Genomic DNA, 21839 nt, shown 5'->3' on the forward strand with positions numbered 1-21839 from the left:
GCATACACAACAGCGTTACCGGCACCCTCCATCATCTGTTTAGTACAGACGAGTGAGGACCTCGTTACCATGGGCTATGATGCAGCATGGCCCCTACTCCCCCTGCCCCACTCTCCCCTCCTACGACATCAGCAAGGTTGTATGCTCTTGTTGATGCCGGCTTATGAGTTGTAGTCAAACTGCATCTTAATTATACAGTATATATGGGCAGATTTATTAAGCCTGGTGAATTGATAATTTGGCCAGTGATAATGCAGCAGCCAGTTGGCTCACAACAGTCATTTTTCAACAACAACTTGTAAAACTTAGGAGCTGATTAGCTGGTGTGTTATCACCGACCACTTTATCACTTAACCGTGCTTAATCCAAGTCATTGTCTGCATAAAATTGGTTATAAATGATGCTAAAGTCTTTTATTTACACATTTAAAAAAAAAGCTCCTGGCATTACATATGTATAAATTAACTATTATTTATATATTTATTTATTTATTAATAGTTTCTTATATAGCGCAGCATATTCCGTTGTGTTTTACAGAAGGAGACCGTGATACAACAAATGGTATTTACAGACAGTCAAAAGGTAGGAGGGCCCTGCTCGCAAGCATACAATCAATACATAAGCTGGAGCATCTGAAGGAAACCAACACTCATAAAGAAAGGCTATAAAAACTATAATCATCATCACACAAAGAGGGTCTTGATGACAGTCAAACTCATGACCCCAGTGCTGTGAGAAATAATACAAAGGTTATTGTTTTAGCAAGTAGGAATCACACCTACTGTACATCTCCTTTTCACTGGTAGGTCACAGAGAAATTCATGTTGGGTATACTCATTGTCACCAGTGCCACTGGCAAGTAGTGTTCCACAGGGTTCTATACTATCTCCCCTGCTTTTTACCGTATACATGCTACCAATGGGTGAAATAATCACATGTCATGGACTGGTCTACCACTGCTATGCAGATGATACACAACAGTACCTAACCTTTGCTCCAAGTGATGCTATCCCAAAAACAACTCTAAATGGCCATCTAGCTGAGCTGCAGGAGAGAATGAGTTCCAGACTTATGATTCAGAACTACAAAACATTGAACATGTGGAATGTCATGATATTGTCCTGGTTAGTGACTTGACACTTAAAAATCAGGTATCAGCCACAATCCAATCCTTATTCTTTCATCTGTGTAACAAGGCCAGAATAAAGCACTTAATTCCCTCAGATGATCTGTCTAAAGTTACACATGTGTATGTCATCACATCTAGACTACCGCAATGCTCTCTACCTTTGTCTTCCAGCAAAAGAATTGCACCACTTGCAGATGGTACAAGAAGCAGCTGCCAGGCTATTAACCAACCAGCCCTGTTCTCGCCATATAACACAAATTCTCTACTCTCCCCACTGGCTGCCTGTAAGATGGCCAATCATTTTTCAAGATTGACTATAGTCTTGGCTGCATTGTCTAATTGGCTAATCCATTTCGTCAAAACGGGAGCGCATCGAATCGGGATCGAAAGTTTAAAAACATGTTCTACCTAAATTCGATGTCCATGCGATGCCAATTGGATTTTGAATATACAATATAGTCAAATCGAAGGTTAAATTGCACCGTGTGTACGCACCATAACTCACTTCCAAAGCCCAAGGTCCCAGGGCAGCTTCTGATTTCTTCATCTCTAAATGAAGGACTAATATCCGCACCTACAATCTCCCTGAATTAATCTGGACAAATGTACAGCACTATTGAGTCCTTTATAAATAACATTTATTATTATTATTATTATTATTATTATTATTATTATTATTATTATTATTATTATTATTTTCATTGCTCCCATACAGGTCTGTGAAGGCTGCAGTGAAGAGGCCACAACTACTCCAGATATTTCTACCATGCCAGTCCATAACATTTATAAAGGAACTTTTCTTTTTAACAGACTTGATAATTCAGTGATTTAGAGAGATCTATCGGGCCTACACACGTAGCAATTTAGGGGCGTTCTCTAAGTGATCTTTCTAGCAGCGGCATTGTGATAGCGATGTGTGACCCCACACATTGCTATCACCCACCAGCAATTAATATCCATCTTGCTGGATAAATCTAGTAATATCGCCGGGCAGGGCCAGTGGCCCTGACAGATCGCTCAGCATACAGCGCTGACACATCGCTGTGTGTTGAGCGATCTTGCTGAGCATTCTCATATATCTAGCATCGCTCAGAACGCTCTGCAAATCGCTACATGTGCAGACACCCTTTAGCCTGGTACAGGGGCGGATTTAGGGAGGAGGGCGCCCCTAGGCACAACAATAATGTTTACTAAGTAGGACAGTTTATAGGGGCAGTATCTGCATGTCCTATCCATTTACACTCTATTTAAGATGGAATATAGTACAGTACAGTGGATATTTTGCAGTTATTGGTACATTTTGGGCTGACAGTACTATCCCAGGCATCCAAGTGCTGCCCCCAAACACGTGCCGCCCCTAGGCCGGTGCCTCACGTGCCTAATGGGAAATTCGGCTCTGGCCTGGTATTTAATTACCTGTGAAAAAGATGTAGCCTTGGCTTTTAATGAACTAGGCTTTGTTAATGCACATTAATGTTGCTTGTTAATGGGCATTAACATGGGATAACAAATGTTTACACAGAGAAATTGCAAAAAAATTATGGATTTGTGCATTAACAGGATGGCGGCACCAGTTAACTTGCTGGTAATCAGGCTTTATCTCTGACCCGCTGAGGCATGGTTATCTACTACGTCAAACTGAATCCCAGCCTTATACTGCAGTGGTGTTTATATACTCCAGGTGGTCTAAATTCTAGTCCTAATACTATTTCCTATATAGCATATTTCTTCAAATCTATTAGACTCAGCATCACCCCAGGTTCCCTCCCCTTTATTCTTTCCTAAATTATCAACTATATTACTACAAAGGGCGGTATTCAATGTGAATACCGGCGAGGTGCAGCAAATCCTGTTTAGGATTCGCTGCACATTCGCCACATTCCGGAGCCTCGCCGTCTCCGGTATTCAACGAGTCAGGGGCTCGCTGCCCCTGACCGGCGAATATGAGCTCCTGCGGCGAACGCCGCAGGGAGCCTGAGGACGGTGGCAGGCAGAGAGATGGAAGTCTCTCTGCCTGCCCCAGAACGTTTGTGGGGGGGAGGTGGGCTCCCCGGGTGCCAGGCAGCACAGGCTGGCCCCCGGGGGTGCCAGGCAGCACAGGCTGGCCCCCGGGGGTGCCAGCAGGGGACCGGGCATATTCACTACACCCGATCATGAATATGTAATGATCGGGTGAAGTGAATATATGAATATCTAATGAGCGGCTCAGCTCCGGCGCCCCCTGCTGGCTGGTCAGTGTAAAAAAAAAATATATATATATTTTTTTTTTAAATTAAATATATATTCATGTGCTTACAGCACATGAATAAAAATAGCATGTCCCTCCTCAGAATTTGACACCAAAAGTAAAAAACAAAACACTTTATTTTAAAAGTTCACATTCCACTTCACCATAAAAAGATATCGATTGCTACTCGGTGAATCATGGCGAAAAAAACCTTCAAATGTATTCGCCATCTGGTCATTGAATAGGGTGATTCACCGTTTTAGTCAAAAATTCGCCAAACAGCACAAATTCGCCATAAAAACCTGGCGAATCAGGCTCATTGAATACCGCCCAAAGTGGTAAAAGTTCTCACTGAAAAAGCACATTGTATAATAATCCAATCCATATTCTAAAATCTGATGTGTATGGTCATTTCTAAATGACCATACACATTTTGGTCCACGATGCATTAACATGCACACAATTTATTAGTCATTACCCAAAAATGATGTAGTGAAACAAAACATAATGGTTATCAAAGTTTTTAACCCTTTGAGCGCCAAGTGATTTTGTCAAAATCAGTGTGAAAATTGTCAAGTAAACATTTTAATTCATCATAATGAATCCATTACCTTATATAGGAAATATAACCTTTTTTAAACACCTTTTTTTTTTTTTGAATTTATGTAACGAATGTGAGCGACACTGGCATTTTTAGCAGATATTTTGAACATCTCTCACAGAGATGTTGGCACTTAAAGGTTAAATATATTTCTGACCATTTTTTTTTACATTTACCATAAGCTCCAAATATGTAATGATGACACATCAGCCCTTCCACTGAATAAAGAGAACTGTTTTCAATCAAGCAAAGTTCTGTGGGAAGATAAATATCCTGATGACTGTACATTCCCGGATAGCCTAGGTACTCCCCCAGCACTAAAGCATTGAATCATTACAAATTACTTGTAGATGTGAGGGCTAAAAGATATTTTTCTATTTCCACAAATGAGCACGACTCAAATAGGTGTACTATATATTCTATAGGGTCGAATCCAAAAAGCCATCATAAGTTACTGCCAGTCAAAAACTTGCATACACAAATTTGTGCGATGCAATCAGAAATCTGTTAATATTACATGTATCTCAATGCGAGTTTATGCAGCTTTTAGTATGTAAGTAATAGGTGAGGTTTAAGATAAAACTGTTGAGACTTGTTGCAGCTTCTAATTAATGGTGCAGGTTTTGACAGGACAGGGGTGCAAAAATGGACAAATAGAAGACCTAGGATCAGGTGTTCCAAAATCTAAAACACAATGGATTAATGTCTATCTATCAGAATACACTAGTTGAGAAGAGCCCCATCCTATCTCTCAGTGGGGTTTATTCTAGTTCATTCTTTCTGACAAAATCCTTCTTAGATGGACAAAACCATGTGCACTGCAGGGGGGCAGATGTAACATGTGCAGAGAGAATTAGATTTGGGTGAGTTATTTTGTTTCTGTGTAGGGAAAATACTGACTGCATGATTTTACACTTCAATATAGATCTCACTTTGAAGAAAAACCCCACCCAAATCTAATTCTCTATGCACAAGTTACATCTGCCCCACCCGCAGTGCACATGGTTTTGTCCATCTAAGAAGGATTTTGTCAGAAAGAATGGACTAGAATAACCCCCAGTGTTTGCTATGGAAATAATAAGGACAGAGGATAGAGGTACCAGTGCTGAGAGAGTGATACCCCATCCACGCTGCCAACCCGGCAATAACCCAGCATTTTTTAGTGCTGGGTCATTTTGCTGGGTGCAGTCTGACCCAAATTCACACCAGAAGCAAATGACCGGGTTAAAGCTTTTCAACACAGTTTTTCTTTGGTGTTAAAGGGTCAATCTGTGTCTTAAATCCCGGGTCACCAAACCTGGTCAAGAGAGGTGTCTGATATATTTAGTGGAAGAAATCATTAATGGTCATGTACAAGAGTATAATGGTGGCAAATTTACGCTCTTTCTAATATTGATATATTGTTGTGAATATTGAGGAGGAGGGGCGCAGAAAGAAAGGAAAATCAGGCAAAAATAGTGTGGTGTTGGGACTGTGTTAAACATACAAAATAAATCCCCCCAGTACACTGGCAGTATTACCAGAGTGGAAATAAAGCCCTGTCGTGTAAATATCTGTGACGGTGTTTGAAAAGCATTGGGACTTGATTTACTGCATAAGAGAATCTTCCCGTATTTGGTATACTGGCTGGTAGTGGCAAAAGTGTGGAGCGGTGACTGTGACTTACTAAGCACATTAATCTCCCTAACCCCATCTGTGATATAAACAGTTTCAGCTGGAAGTTGTATACAGAAAACAGGGAAATGGGAAAAAACAGGGCAGACAGCAACTGCTATGAAACAAAAATATGCAAGATGTACCAATAGTCAAACGAGGTCCACAAATATGGAATCTCATGAGTCTCTGTCACCCAACAAATCAATAATATCTAAATCTACTCTCACTGATCCAGTGCCGGAGGCCACTTTTCAAAAACTGCTGGAGGCAAGTAATGGTAGTGAGCAAGGCTAGGGGAAAAGTTTGTTCAGACCCAAGCTGAAATCGTGTTAATGAGATAATCCGTTGAAAATATACAAACCAGAGTTACTGAAACTGAGGCCAGAATCTCCCAATTGGAGGATATGCAAAGACCCCTGGCGACACAGGTTAAATCACTTACAAGGATAATCTAAATGTACAAAATCAGTTACAGTATCTGAGATGGAAGGGCGCCTACGCCGCAATAATATCAGGCTGAATGGCATACCGGAGAAAACGGAGGGAGATAATCCTGAAGCATGGCTATAGAAGTGGCTAATTACTCAATGTGGCAAAGAAATATTTACTGCAGTTTTGTGTCGAAAGAGCCCATTGCGTACCGTTAAGAGCTCAACCACCTTGTACTCCCAGCCAGGACAATGACAGCAAAACTGTTAAATTACAGAGACCAAGACATCATAATTCGCACGGCCAGAAGTAACATTCATATGATGATCAATGGTGTAAACATAATGATCTTCCCAGATTATGGTAGAGTGGTCCAGAAAGAAAGAATAAAATACGTTAACATCAAGAAAAGGAAAAGGGAACTTAATATTTAATATTCACTGATTTTCCCGGCAAAGTTTAGGATAATAGCAGATGGACAGATTACATTCTTTACCAGGCTGGAAGAGGTTTCTGCATGGTTGGACGGCCGTAAAACTCATGGAAAATAATAAGAATTTAGGACATAACTGTATCTGACAGTGTTCATTGTGGTTTTTTTTTAACAATTCCCTTAATATTTAATAGTAATGAAATTATAAACTTGTTATGCACCTTGTATGAAGATATGAACAATGTCAGGGGGCTCACTTATGAGAGTGATTATTGATTAGGAACTATTGCCCCAAGTTGAGAGTGAATGTTGTATTTGGCCAGAGAGTGATTTCCCCGGCAACCACCTTGCGTAGGTAAATTTATTCATGGTGTAGGGTGGACGGATTGCTGGAGGGAGAGATATCCTGGGATAAGAACATTCTCGTGTTACTCTCAGTCTTATCAACCATATTGATATGGCATTTACGGATGATAGTTTGTCATCAACAATAGAGAAAGTAGACCACCCATTATGGTACAGATTTAACAAAACCCAGAAAAAGGGTGAATTCTGTGGAAATGTCATCCGTCTTGGCTGGAGCAAATGGGAGCAAGATTAGAACTGATAAGTGAATAGGAGGCGTAATTTAGTAGTAATAGGGGATCAGCCCCCCCAGGATATAGACTGGGATGCAGGAAAAGTGACTATCAGGGGTTCATTAATAAAAATAATTGCTTAAATTAAAAAGTTGGATTTGAAAGACGTAGTACAGCATTAGAAATTACATACTGGCAAGAAAAAACATAGGTAGCTAAAGAGAAATGGCTAAATGTGAATACAGCATGGCTGGATAAATTGTAGGTGTGTGCTGTGACGGGGCGTTCCTGCTCACAGTAGATATCTGTATTATGATAGACCTGATAGTTATATGGCACATTTGGCTAGAGGGGTGGTGCCCTTAAATAATATAGTACAGATTGAGTCTGGGCAGGGAACTACTGTAGATACACCCACAGAGATTGCACAGGTATTTGTACAGTATTTAAAAAAACTATATGCGTCCACAGTAGAATGTGAACCGGCAGAAATACACCAATAGAAATACACCTGCGTGTTCGCACAGGGGAGCGATGGCGAGCGACTGCGCATGCGCATAAACCATTCTGCGCATGTGCAACCGCTTGGTGTGAGTGGGCGTGGCAAACTGCTTGTTCGCTGTCCGATTTGCACCTAGCAGTGTGGAAGGGGGCGTGGAGTGGCGTTGACAGGCTGCACCCATGGAAACGCCCAGCGTTTAATGGGCGTTACCAAGAAAATGCTGGGCGTTCCATGGTGATTTCCCGATGACGCAGGGGTGGGCAGCTGACGTCAGCTGCCTGCCTGCTTCCAGCACTGGGCGCTTGTAGATGTAAGACACCAGGGAGGGGTCTCACGTTTGTAAGCGCTTTAGAATTGAATGATTTCCTCCCCGTATGCAAGCTGCGAATGGATGTTTATGCTAAATATAAATTTGCACGCATGCAGGAGAACGCAGTGTGTGAGGGGGCGTCGGGCCACCGTGCGGGCAGCGTTTCAATGACTCACAAACCTGGAAAATTTGTAGCTTTGCAAATCAACCATTATAACGCCTTCAGTCTCCAGTCCTATTATAATGCTCCAGCTGCTCATGCAAGGTAAGTATGAAAGGTCTGAGACACTTATAGTTTTGAGACATGTGTTCCAGAATTAGGTATATGGAATAGCTGCTTACTCTTACCTTTATAATGGAACTTTTAAGTACACAGAAATGGCTATCCTTTAATACTGTATTCGCAATCTGCTGGGGTGATCTGCTCTGCAAGATTAAAGGTGCCCATACACTTGTCCAATTTGGGCCAATTTCACCCTTTCCCAATGGATCAGGCTGAGAAGTTAGCCCTAATCGGAGCTGTTTGTTGTCCTCCCTGAGTCCGATGCGCCGTCCAGTGCACATCGGACCTGAGCCGGAAGTCAGATCTGCCGCCTGTCCGACCTCTGACTCGCCCCTCCTGGCGGCAGGGTACAGGATTGCATGCGATACATCACATGTGAAAGGACAGCATGCAATGTATTGCATGCAAACCTGTCACCCAGGAAGGTTCTGGATGGCTCAGTGGGGGTCGGGTGGTCGATACACTGATATATATATATAAATATATATATAATGCAGTAGTGTATAGGCACCTTAAGATCTCACTCTATTATGATGATTATTATTATTGTTTATATATATGGTGCCACAAGGTATATAAATAAGCCAAGCTCATAAATAATGACTTTACAGTACTAGATAATGCAGGACAAGTACATATATTAGGATCAGAGCTGGCTGGTTTTGATGAAGAAGAGGGCTTTGAGAGCCCTTTTGAAGTTTTGTACACAGTTATAGAGCCTGATAGGATGAGTCAGAGAATTCCAGAGTTAGGGAGAATGACAGTCAAAATCTTGTGGGCAGAATGGAAGGTGGTAATTAGTTGGCCGGAGAGGAGGCATGTATTTGTGGAGTGAAGAGGGCAGGTGGGATTGTAATCCCACCTGCCCTCTTCACTCCACAAAGATACAGTCAGATTATGTAAAAAGGTGAGGAATGGGGGGGGGGGAATGAAGTTTGAATTGGATTTGAAATAGGAAGGGGAGCCAGTGTAGTCTGTGTAAGAGAGGGGAGATGGACGTAGTCGGACACCAGCTTTGAGGACCGATTGGAGTGAAGAGACTCCTTTGTCAAAGAGGCCAGATAAAAGATAACAGTAGTCCAATCTGGACATGAGTAATGAGTGGTTGACGGTATTAATAGCATCAAGTGAAATATTTCTGAGCTGGAAACAGCAGGATTGCAAGAAGTATTGAATGGGGTTTGAAGGAGAGGGAGGAATCAAGGAGAAATCAAAGACAGGCAGAGTCTGAAAATGAACAGCTCAGTCTTAAACATGTTGAATTTGTGCTTGGACATCCTGGAAGAGATAGCCGAGTGAATAGTAGTGTAGTAGTAGTAGTGAAAGTGAAAGTTGAATGACTAAATGAGTTGAACTAAAGAGAAAGTATAGAGATAGAGAAAAAAAGAGAGGTAAAAAAAACAGAGCCTTGAGGAACACTACTGTTAGAGAAAGTGTGGGGGAGGTGGAGTCATAAGAGGAAACAGAGAAGGAGCAGTCAAGAGGAGAGGATGGTCCACTGTGTACCAACAGTGGACCAACAGGAGAATAAGCAGATAGTTGTCTACCTTAAATTTGACAGCATGCAGGTCACTGCAGACTTTGAGAGCAGTTTCAGTGTGGAGTGAAGAAGATAGGAGGGAGTTGACAATGCCAAAGAGATACCAGGAGTTCGAAGACTGGAAGGAGGTGAGGTTCTTGGTATGAATGTTTAGAGAGTGAAAGGGCAGAATTTGTGCTGGGGTTGAGGAATTGATCTCCAAGGGTGAATAGTGGTTGCTGGAGGATCATAGTCAAGAGCAGAAGTAAGGGAGGCATTGTACCGGTCCTGGTTATAAAAATACAGGTAACAAAAAATAGGGGTCCACAGCCGTGGGAAGCTTTTTATATACGTTCCCCTGGCCAAAACACAACACCCTGGATGGTCAGCCCTGGCCAGGACCCTGGGGGAGTGGGGACACGCCCAATAAAGGGCTATTCCCTCTAGGGCATCCCTAGCCCAGGCTGAAGCCCAGGGCTGTCCCCAGCACCCTTAGGCAGTGGACGCCGAGCTGATGGTAATGAAATAGTTTTAAAAAGTGTAAAAATAAGATACTGGGTTTTGTAGTAGAAGGACAAGGCCCAAAAGCCTCCCCTGCATGCTGTGACTTGGACAACCGGATCCCCATGCTGGTCTCTTAAATATAGGGAACCCCAACAAATGTATCCACCATATTCAGGAAATCAGGACCGATTTAAAGAGCCCAGGGCTGTTTATGCTCAGGGGAGGGGTTAGGACCCCACGCCTTTTTTTTTATTTTTATACATTTTACCCAAAAAAACGCACAATCCCGTTGCTAAATAAAATAGCTTCTTTACTAAAAATTGCATACTCCAGTTACTAAAAATTTGCAAGAATCAGCCAAAAATCATCCTTGATTGGTGCAAAATGTGATATGGTGCAATTTTTTAGCTGTCTAAAAAAATTGCACCCTATTATATCTTGCCCCCTATATGAAATAAAACATATATTCAACAAAATAATGACATTTATTCATTGACCTTACCTGCCACTATAATGTCACCTGCTAAAGCCATCTCTAGGCCTCCTCCCAAAGCTGCTCCATCCAGGGCAGTGATGGTTGGCATTGGAAGATTTGCTGTAGAAAAACAAATCATGATTATAGATTTGTCAAAATAACCACGTCTATAACAAAGTAATTTAATTTCCAGCATTTTTAGCACAACAGAGAAAATATATGATTTCTCATTAGATAACATGAAAGCACTGCTCAGAATCTCAGTCTGTGTTTGTCATACTGGTCACAGTTAGTAGACTCTAGAATAAAACTTATCAATATATCTATCAAAGGAGGACTACGAAGATCCATTTAGGGCTTTACACCAGATACAAGTATTGCTTTCCCACATTTGTCTACATCTCTCCTCTAGTCACAGCAATACTTTAGAAAGAAAAATCGGTACTTGTGTAGTTTCAGTGCTACTTCCGGGTGTACGCTCGCCACGAAATATGTTCAAAAAAGTAACTTAACTCCATGCCAACATGGATAGTTCATACCTCCACTATCCATGTTGGCATGGAGTTGATTTTAAATAGCGTGGTGAGCGTAGCGAGCCACCGAGCCTGCAGCGTGGGCGAGCAAAGTGAGCCCCGCAAGGGGACTCAGACGCACGGCGCCATGCTGGCGCCGTGAAACTACACAAGTACCGAAAAATCATATCACCAAAGAATATACTCACCTAAGCCCACCTAACAGATCTGTAGGTTTTTTATGAAATGGGACCCCACAGATCACTGCTGACATTGCAATTTTTTTTTTTTTTTATGCTGACAACTGGGAACCGTTGAAATCCTAATAGTGAGTTTTTGGTTGTCAATGGTCCCTTTACGCTTTGATATTTTCAGGTTAATAGTGTTTCACTATTATGCAGAGTACAGCAAGTCATGAGCTGGGATTATAAAATGCAGCTGTGTCTCCCCCTGTAGCTCTGGACCCAGCTAGTTAGACCTCACATAACCCTGCATATTTGTGGATCCTCCTCTGGAGAAACACAGTTCCCTGTTCTGGCTTGATTCAATGTAACAGAGCACTGTCTGAGCACTCACATAGCATCAGAGGGAACATGTTAGCCTCCTTCTCAGCTGCCTTACAATCGGAGACTTCCCCAGATCTTCTGCTAGCACCCCAGAAACTAACATGACCAGATAGTGTGCACCACTAATTGCCCTCCAATTGCAGCCAGCCAGTCATACTCAGAAGCTGGACAGGCTTATGATACATATACCAAATTCATCACTGTGACCAGTCACCCACCCATGGTTTGATGTGGCCAAAAACTCTACTTGGCAATAGCTACCCAGGTGTACATTACTCTTAGAAACCCCCCTGAGCAATTAGCTGCATAGACACATTCCTGGGCAATGCCTCAAAGAGCACGGTCTTCTCACTTTTGAAGGACTCTCAAACGATAATAAGTGACCCCCTAAAGTTACCATCTTACCACAGCACCTAGTAAGATACTTAGACAAAGTCTCTTCAGACTGCCTTCTGTCTAGCATATGTGTCTTGTAGATATATTTATTGTGAGATGGAGTTGCACAGTATAATAGTGTTAATAGAGATGTCCCTTTCCTTTTTCCACATAAAGCAGCATTTTAAATGCCATCACCCTATGGTCCACGAGAATGCATCTCCCTGTTTGTTATTTATCTACCATATACATTGAATGCAGGAGGCAGTACAGGGTTATTTGAAGAACCTCGGATCCTTACCTTGCATGGAATAACACTGATGATCAACATAAAACATTTATGATCCTGAAATTGACCATTTAAGGTTTGAAAATAAAAACTTACTTTGTTCCATCTTAATGAATGATGTTCTACTTTTCTGCTTCAAATAAACAATGTATATTAACTTAAAAATGATTGTTATGGAGCTAAAAAAAACCCAGACCATCTGCCAGTGTATGCCCATTTTAGAGACAGATTGCATTATATCCTTTGTCAACATCCTCCCCCATAAAGCAACTGAACTTCAGGGAAAGATTTTGATAATCATCATTGTAAAGATATCAACTAGTTCTTACAGTACAAGCTTCATGCCCAGTATTAAAAAAGCAGGTAAATTGAGTATGTGATGCCATAGCTGTGTTCACAAACTATATTATTATTAGTAGAAATACATCACAGAAGTTCACAGCGCAACCCATCCTTTCTACATCTACACCTACTTGAATATTAAGTTGAAAGATCACGTACCACCACCAAATACTGTAGGCAATGGTTTAAATTAAGCATTGCGGACAATGATATCAATACAACCACCAATGCATTACAACTGACTGGAAACATCAACATTTGCTCAACTTTGCTAAAAAACAACAAACAAAAACGAAAACACAAACAAATCAATAATGTTTGCACTACAGGTAATTTTGTGTTGTTGGTGTAACAGTGATTATTTTGTTTTTCTGTTTTGATATAACAGTGATAAACACTGCTGACTCACAGACTATGGGTTTATGATCAAACAAAGCACCAAGGCACCTATTTATCAAACTATATTTGCAGGATATCTCCCCAAAACATCTGTTTGGTAGTACCTGCAAATATTAAGTATTCTGATGATGTATGGTATGAGAGGACTTCAGCAGAAATGTGTTGGAATCCCCCTCTTTCGATTAAAGAAGCAGTCCCCATAGGTGTCTATTATGTGATAATTTTAATCAGTATCAACAAGTGATAAATAGAATTAATAAACTCCCATCCACGGAGGGTATATATGCAGGGAATTATGTTTAAATATCCTTTGTTATTTCCCACATAGTGGGGGAAATTTACTAAGACGGCCAATTACAGACAATCTCATGTACGAACGTGTACAAACTGGTTTGGCCTAAATCGGCACGAAAATGGAAAAGGAGAATACAGATAATTTACAAAGCCGCCCTATTCTGGGGATTCGTATTTTCTGATGGCGTTTACCGGCAGCAAAATACGAATGAGCATGAAGCATTGTATTGATCAGTCAGATCCGCGCGATGCTTCTCTGTCAAAAAAAAATAGGAAAAAAAATATATATTTTTTTTAAACGGCATAGGGTCCCCCTTTAACGAGCATAACCAGCCCTGGGCTCATTGAGCCGGTCCTGGTTGCTGAAATACAGAGGGAAAAATCAAATGAGCAGTGTTCTCCCCAGACATAAATTTCTGAGGGCTCCACCCATCAAGAGATGCCCCGTCACCCAGCACTCTCAATTAGTCCTTGCAGGTGGAAGATGATTCTGGACAGACCACTAAATGGGAAGATCATTTGACTGGCATGGACTGCGGACGTCCCACAGAATCCCCAAGCTGTCTGTATGCATGTGCCAGGTCTCGTCTGTCATATGCCAGCACATCTCTGTGCACCTCAGCGAGGGCTTCAGGTAACAAAGGATTCTAACCACAGCTCTGTCTCCTGCATGGCTGCAGTGAGCAGATACTCTATCTAGCTTCTGCCAGACAGTGTTGGCGCAGAGACCGGAGCACTGGGTTTACCCCTTCATGCTAGTCCCGGCAGCTACTGCACACACTGAACCCGGGCATGGCTTTGTCCCCCACACGGCAGCAGTGAGCAGGTCCCCTATCCGGCTCCTGCCGCATAGTGTGGGGACTGAATAGACGGGTCTTCCTCCTCCTTTCTCCTATTGAATTGAGTGGCCGATGAATTCGATAGCCATCTCTGGTCGCTCGGTGCAGATGCGGAGACTTGTGTCACGAGTCTCCCCCCTGAACTGTAATTGGCACAAACTGCCACAGCAATAGGGCACATTATTACTTGCCCAAAATTTGCTGCTCCCTCAAGCTTGTTGTGTTACAATCAGGCCCAAGAACAATACCCACCTCTAAGAGGTGCATCTCAGCAGACCCATCATTCGGTTCCTGCTACTTGCCTATAAACAACCCAGTTAATTTTTCTCCCTGTGCAGTGGTACATAGCGGCATCAGAACTTTGCATTACGCATATGCTGGCACTTGTAGTCCAGAAAAATGTACAGGTACGTGTGTATTTTCTTGGGGTATTGGTTCTGTAGTAGGACTGCAAGTCTTAGGGGGCCCATTAATGCCCCGCATGCTGGGATCATCATCAATCAGTAGATTCCTTAATGGCTTTTCACTGTATTAGAATTATTGTACTCTTACTGTATTATCAGTAGCACAACATTGTAATTCTGTAAATTATTATAGAGATTAATCACGACAGTGTTGTAAATCTTGAGTAAAACACAATAATGAAACTGCATAAAAACAATGTTGACATTCTCATGTGGACCTAACTTACCCTGACCTGCTCTATGGAAAGGCACACTGATGGGGAAATCAGCATGGCTGCAAATAATAGAACACATACTGTAGCTTGATGGACAGATTTCGATAACTTTTTGATATGTAAATTATTTAACTCTGTAGTACAGAGATTTTGAAATACAATAATTGCAAAAACTGGTTTTACTTCCCTGTAATTATACACAACCTTATGTAAAAAATATTTTATAAAGCATTATTATATATAACATAGTTGCCGACATTTGTTGTCTCCTCTCCGGGAGTAGCCCGGAGAGGAGACATGATAGTAGTATGGCAGGGGGCGGGTTGAGGAGGACGTCATCAAGCCCCGCCCCCATGGGAAGCAAACACCGCAATTCGCGGGTCCGCGGATTGAGGGAGGGCCGAAAATTATGCAAAATGACGCGATTCGCGTCATTTTAGCCCCACCCCTCGCCGCGGATCCACCGAAAATGTTATTTTTGGGCAGAACGGAGGGGGTGCGGGGCTGCAATGCCAATGCGGAAGGATTGCCCACCTTCCCGGGGGGCCGGGAGGGGGACCCGATTTTCGGGAGTCTCCCGGCAATTCCGGGAGGGTAGGCAAGCCTGATATATCAAGTGTACATTTACATTTTTTTTTACTTTATTTATATTTTTTATATTTTTTCCCACAATTTCTAGTTCTCCATATGCTTCTATTCCTCACATCATGGCACTGCACCGCTTACATACCCCCCTGTCCTGATGTCATTCAGACACTCTGCGCATGCAGCCCAATAGTTGACACATGCAAACACAGCTAAGAACTGCATGGCACTAAGAACTGCATGCAGTTCCAATATGCATATCTGTACTGTGACAGGAGGGCAGCTCAAGCCGGGCATGTCTGTGTCAGACATTTTGAGCAACCACTTTTTTTTTTAAAGTTCAATGGCTCTATGGCTATAATTCCTGTATTTTATGGTATACATAGAAATTGAAGCAGGAGATATATGTTTATTCTGTTATCTGAATAGCAATGAACTAGTAAAGCCATGTTTCTTTTTTCCCCGACGCAGGGAGCACAGAGATAGAGGCCTAGCCCCGTCACTCAACTGCTACACTGATTAGCTCACAACCTGCCATGTTCCCAAGCTTGATTGGTCAACAATGGGTTCAGAATAGATGGTTTGATGCAATCAGTGTCAACTGCTGATGGCACAATCGATAGTTAACCCACCTGCGACTAACCCTAGAGCTGCATAAAACTCTCCCATTTCATCACACTGACATGCCCAGCACTCCCTCTCTCTGTAATGAGGGATGTAATTAGGATTTTTAGTGCCCCCCCCCCCCCACCCAACTAGGATTTTTAGTGCCCCCCCACTTTTTTTTGGAGAAAAAAAGCCAAGATGTATGTGGACACATCTGTAGTCTCTTAATCCTCCAGCTGCAGTCCCACTCCACAGCTCCTCCTGCCTTGCTCGCAGGGCACACTGGCTCTTCCCCAACCCCCCCCCCCGGCATGATGTCATCGCATGGCATCACATGAGGGAGAGGGAAGGCACCCACCCCGACATGGACCTCGGCCACTTAGCCATCCGCCAACCAACTCTGAGTGACAGTTGCGCGCCACTGCACCAGCGTGACTTCGGCAGCAGCAGCGTTGTGGGACTGCCATTAGGAGACAGAGTTGGGTCACTGGCGGCTACGTGCACAGATTGAATGCCTCCTAATTATGGCAACTTTATTTTTACACTGCAATATAGTTATCAGTTTGATATACACCCCACTCACATCTAACTCTATCTACACATGTTACATTAACCCCAACTGCACATCATTTTGTCCAATAGAAAACCACATGTGCTTTGCAAACCAACCTGAATCACCCCCAAAACCAGTATATCAGACAAGAAACAATGTTGTGATGAACAGTACGCTGTACTGCTTCATACACTGTAGTACATACTATACCTCAATATACTGTATTTAAATATTTAGGGGGAAATGTACTAAGGTGGGAGATGTATTTCACATGGGATGTTGCTGTGGGCAACCAATCAGAATCTACTTCTTATTTATTTAGCACCTTCTAGAGGATAATAGATAGTATCTGATTGGTTGCCCAAAGCAACATCCCATGTGAAATTCAACACCCATCTTAGTAATTTCCCCCCTTACAGTCTACAAACCTCATTCATTACAAAATGTAAAATGGATTTTTAGTCAGACAAAAAGCCATTAAGGCTGCAGGTGCCAAGCACATTTTTCATAAGGTTAAATTACTGGGATTTTCTCAATTGGTGAATGCAGCATGACAGCCATAGGCGAATCTAGGGGGTGGTCCGGGGGTGCACAGGACCACCCATTAGCCCATTTTGTAGCTGAGGGACAGGGCTTTCCAACGAGCCCAGCCCCGTGTCTCTAGCCCCCTGGGAACCAGAGATACGGCTAGGCAAAGCTGGAACGTTTTCCCTATAGAATAACATGGGACCCGCTAATTCCGACCCCCACCCAGTTCAACGGCTGCCAGTTCCCCCTTTGGCATCACTGAAGCTCGAGGTTGATCTCAGTCTAACCCAAATCGCTGGGCCTTCAATCTGATACCAGGCTGGATCTATATGGGTTAATTGGTTCCAGGGACACTGAGGTTAAACCGATTTTTTTATTTCTTAAATGTAATTTCATGACTGTTTATGTTCTTTGAGGGCAGATTTCTCTGGAACCAAACAGCCCAGTTTCACGGGACCAAAATCATTCGAAGCCAACTCAAAAGTTCTTCAATATGATACTGGTCTCATGTAAATGGGTCAGTTGGTTCCGAAGATATAGCTGGTTGGTTAAAAGGGGGTAGGGAGAGGGGAGTGGTTGTCTCTCCCCCTCACACCAGAAAATGCAGGGACTAGTCTGGTGTATAAGGGGTCAGCCTGGGAATGTCCCTGCATGATCCTGGGCCCATATTCCCGGGTAAATCCCTGCATTTTCTGTTATGAAAGGGGTATTATTTCAAACAGCCATGACCTGCAGTGCTCTGAATTCAGCCGCCCTTAATCATGTGGTGCCGGCGCCCAGCGTGCTCCCCCGACGTCACGCACAACAACAGCGCACACAATATTTCAAATGTCCACTCCGCTAGAGGGGGCACCAGGAGGGGAGTGGGAGCGTGCTCTGCGCTGCGCTCTGCTCCTCTCCCCATAGAAGCAGCTGCACCGCTCTCCATCTCTCCCTGCAGCAGCAGCAAAGGCTCATATAAAAATTTACAGTAAGTGGCACTTTTGGGGGCATTGCTTAAGGGACGCTACAAGTGGCGGTATGTGGGTGCATTACGCATAATGTGTGGCTTAATGTGTAAGGGGCATTACGGTGTGCAGCATCATGTGTAAGGGGCATTATGTGTGCAGCATCATGTGTAAGGGTCATTATGTGTGCAGCATCATGTGTAATGGGTACTATGGTGCACGGCATCATGTGTAATGGGTACTATGGTGTGCAGCATCATGTGTAATGGGTACTATGGTGTGCGGCATCATGTGTAATGGGTACTATGGTGCCATCAAGCAAGAACCCCCTAGCAATGAGCACGAAGGTAAGCAGCACTTATGTGGCAAATATGTAATGGGCCTTACGGTTTGTTATATAGTATGTAATGGGCATCATGATGTGTGGCACAATGTGTAATGGGCATTATGGTGTGTGGCCTTATGTGTAATTGGCATTACGGCGTGTGGCTTTATGTCTAATGGGTATTACGGAGTTTGCTAAAATGTGTAATGGGCATTACTGTGTATAGTCTAATGTGTAATACCACACCCCTTTTTGTGATGCCACGCCTCCTTCCCATGAGGCCACGCCCCCTTTTTGGCGCGCGGCTACGCCGCGCAAAGGTCCCCCTTCTATTACATCTAGATCTGGGACCACCCATTACCATAATTCTAGATTCGCCTATGATGACAGCTAAGAGAGATGTGCATTCAACAACACAACAAATATACTCTATGTATATTATGCAAATTTTACATTTGTATCAGCAGACTCAAAACAAGAGAACAACTTCAACCTTTTGCTTCATAATGTGAGAAAAACTTGGAGTGCATATCAGTCTTCATGTGGTCTGTCATCATGAGATGGCTACCCTTTAGATCACCTCCCAAGGGAGTTGAAAGTTGGTAACAAGGTGGTCAACACAGCAGGGACAGGTGGATGAGGAAGGTCTACTGGAATACCATCTCAGTCCAGTCTGCTCAAGCCACAGACTTCAACTGTTACAATCGCTATTCCTCTTTTGGTGGTTTCTGCAATTCCTGTATGACAGGAACAACTGCCATAACTTCTGGTTACAGGTGAAACAAGGAGAATAATGGAGAGATAATATAGTGAATGACCTAGGATCTTCCATGCAGCACAAGAAACAAAGCCTCTTAAAGAAAGACATTATTATTATTATTTTATTTATAAGGCGCCACAAGTGTTTTGCAGCGCTGTACAAAGGAACAGTACAGGGAGACAAAACTTGGCATAACATTGAATAAATAACAAAAATAGAGTACAAATAAAGAGCGCCACACATCAATACACATTACAGCTTAAATATAAGTAGTGAGGACTCAATCACCATACTGTAAGAGGCTTGTGGGCAACGATGGAGATGAGTATGCGGACGAAGATGGTCACTGAGTGAGTATAGGAGAGCTGTGAGTGAAATATGAAGAGAAGAGGGCTTTAACAACAGGAGGGAAGAGGGACATAATCAGGAGACATAGGAGTTGTACGTGGGATAAATGATGAAGGACAGATGTGAACACAAGCAGTGACCGATTTTTATTTATTTTTTGTAATTTTGCAATAAAGTTTTATTCATTTTATAATGTTTTTTTCTAAAAGTCTTGGAGAAATATAAGAGGGATATAATAAAGAGTAAATGTGACATAGGGGAAAGTAAGAAAGTAAAAATGACAACAGCATAACCGGAAATTTATCACACCTACATTGCCAGAAAATAACACAGGAGGTGCTATATTTTATCTTCATCACACTCATCAGTTAGACTTAGAGTGTTATGTGCTCTATTTAGTTGGGTGCCTGACATATTTTGCTTATCCATTATTTTTTAAAGGACAATTGGAAGTTATCCTCAGCAGTAATAATGCTGTCAAGGACACGGACATTTGCTTGTATTTTCCATGTTGGGTAATTCACTAAACACAAAACATGGCAGTGTTTACTCATATAGAAATGAATAAACAGATATATCTGAACAAATCATTGGCCAAACGCGGAAGGACTTTCCACAGGTACCACTACAACACATTACAAAAGATTCATTTATGCAAACACAACCTTGAATCTGCTTCTTGGGCAGCTTGTTTGACATCTGTCACATATTCATTTGCCAGCCTCAGCCTAAGACTTCAGACCTGGATGGGGGGGGGGGGGGGGGGGGGTACTCTAGTTAGGGGGTTGTTATATCAGTATAGGAGGGGTGGCCCCAGCCAGGTGTTTTTTTTTTTCCATGTAACTGAAGAACTGCATGGATCTCAATGATCTGTGTGGAATTTTTTGTTAGGGTTAGGGTGGATTAGGAGGGTTAGGGTGTCTCTGGACAAGCAGAAAGGCTACTCTGCCTCCTTACCTCATTATTTGGGTGATAACTTTAGGAATTCTATAAAAAAAAAATCAGCCTTAAAGAATGTGCACCAAGGAGACCAAGTGCTTAGAAACCTTTTGGGAGTATTATGTGATATACTGACAATGGCCCTCATTCACGACTGATTGCATAAGCAGTCAGTAGCATAGTTCCCTGATGATCATGAAACTGTGCGTATGCGTATGGGTTCTGGGGTCGCATCGCAGTATTGTGAATACCTCTGCCTGACTGACAGGCAGAGGCATTCGGAGGAGGGACGGTAGCGGTCCGTGTTGCCAGAAATGGGAGTCTACTGTGTTTTCTAGGAGTGGCGAGGCAAAGGACTGCATGGTGAGACAGTCGCAGTTCTGAAATCGCAAATGCAGCTGCATTTGCATTGCTATGGTTCCCAATTGAAAATGCAATCCATACTGAATGAGGGCCTATATGTTTATGTGATAAGTGACCAACTGGTTAATCTTTTTGTCTCTACTATCCAATGTCTCTCCATAAACCCATATCACAGCCCCAGTAGCTATGCAAATGAATTTATAATTTCCATTTTAAATGTAATGGCTATCTTACCTGCAGTACCTGCAAAATAGAGGGCTATTACATTTGGCGCTAATGGTGGTCTTATATTGCTGTTTAAAACACAAGAGCCTTTCTAACTTGGGTTTATATTGCCCACAACTCTCCAAACCACATATAAATGTTTATAAACTTAACAGTTCCTTCCTATGTGACAGGGGTACAGTGTTCTCTATTTGCTTTAATGTGTCAGCAAAAGCAATTTGATGACTATGAATGATTGTGCTTTTCTAGCCTTAGCATTAGAATGACATCACCCTAAAACTGCAGACACAAATATATAAGCTGACTGTACTGTAGATAAATCAGCTGAGTGCTTGTAAGTTCTTTCAATGTCACCCTAATCATTAAAATAAATACACTATGCTCAGAGGATAACAGGTCCAATATGTAGATAAAATTGATGTTAAAAAATAAAAGTTTACTTTGGATAGTTGATGGTGAAACATGGAATTAGAACCTTTATGAATAGTGACTTGCCAAAGTATCATTTTCCTAAGTCAATAACACTTGGTAGCAAAATATGAAATGCTTCTTTATATATGTGCAGTGGCGGATTCAGGGGGGGGGCACCCGGGCACGTGCCCCCCCTGTCATTAATTTTGTAGCTGAGGACCAGGGCTTTCCAACGAGCCTAGCCCCGTGTCTCTAGCCTCCCGGAAACCGGAGATATCGCCTGGCAAAGCTGTAACGTTTTTTTCCCC

General features: G+C 42.5%; 1 protein-coding gene across 1 annotated transcript in view; it reads right to left on the reverse strand.

Moving 5' to 3' along the window:
• AUH (AU RNA binding methylglutaconyl-CoA hydratase) overlaps nt 1–21839 on the reverse strand; it is a 212960-nt gene that overhangs the window by 98662 nt on the left and 92459 nt on the right. Inside the window, exon 5 of the mRNA XM_083187690.1 lies at nt 10674–10766. Coding sequence (XP_083043816.1) covers nt 10674–10766 — 93 coding nt within the window. The remainder of the gene's footprint in view (nt 1–10673; nt 10767–21839) is intronic.

Source organism: Crinia signifera, chromosome 1 (genome assembly GCF_055691185.1).
Source record: "Crinia signifera chromosome 1, ASM5569118v1, whole genome shotgun sequence".
NCBI classification, from domain to species: domain Eukaryota; kingdom Metazoa; phylum Chordata; class Amphibia; order Anura; family Myobatrachidae; genus Crinia; species Crinia signifera.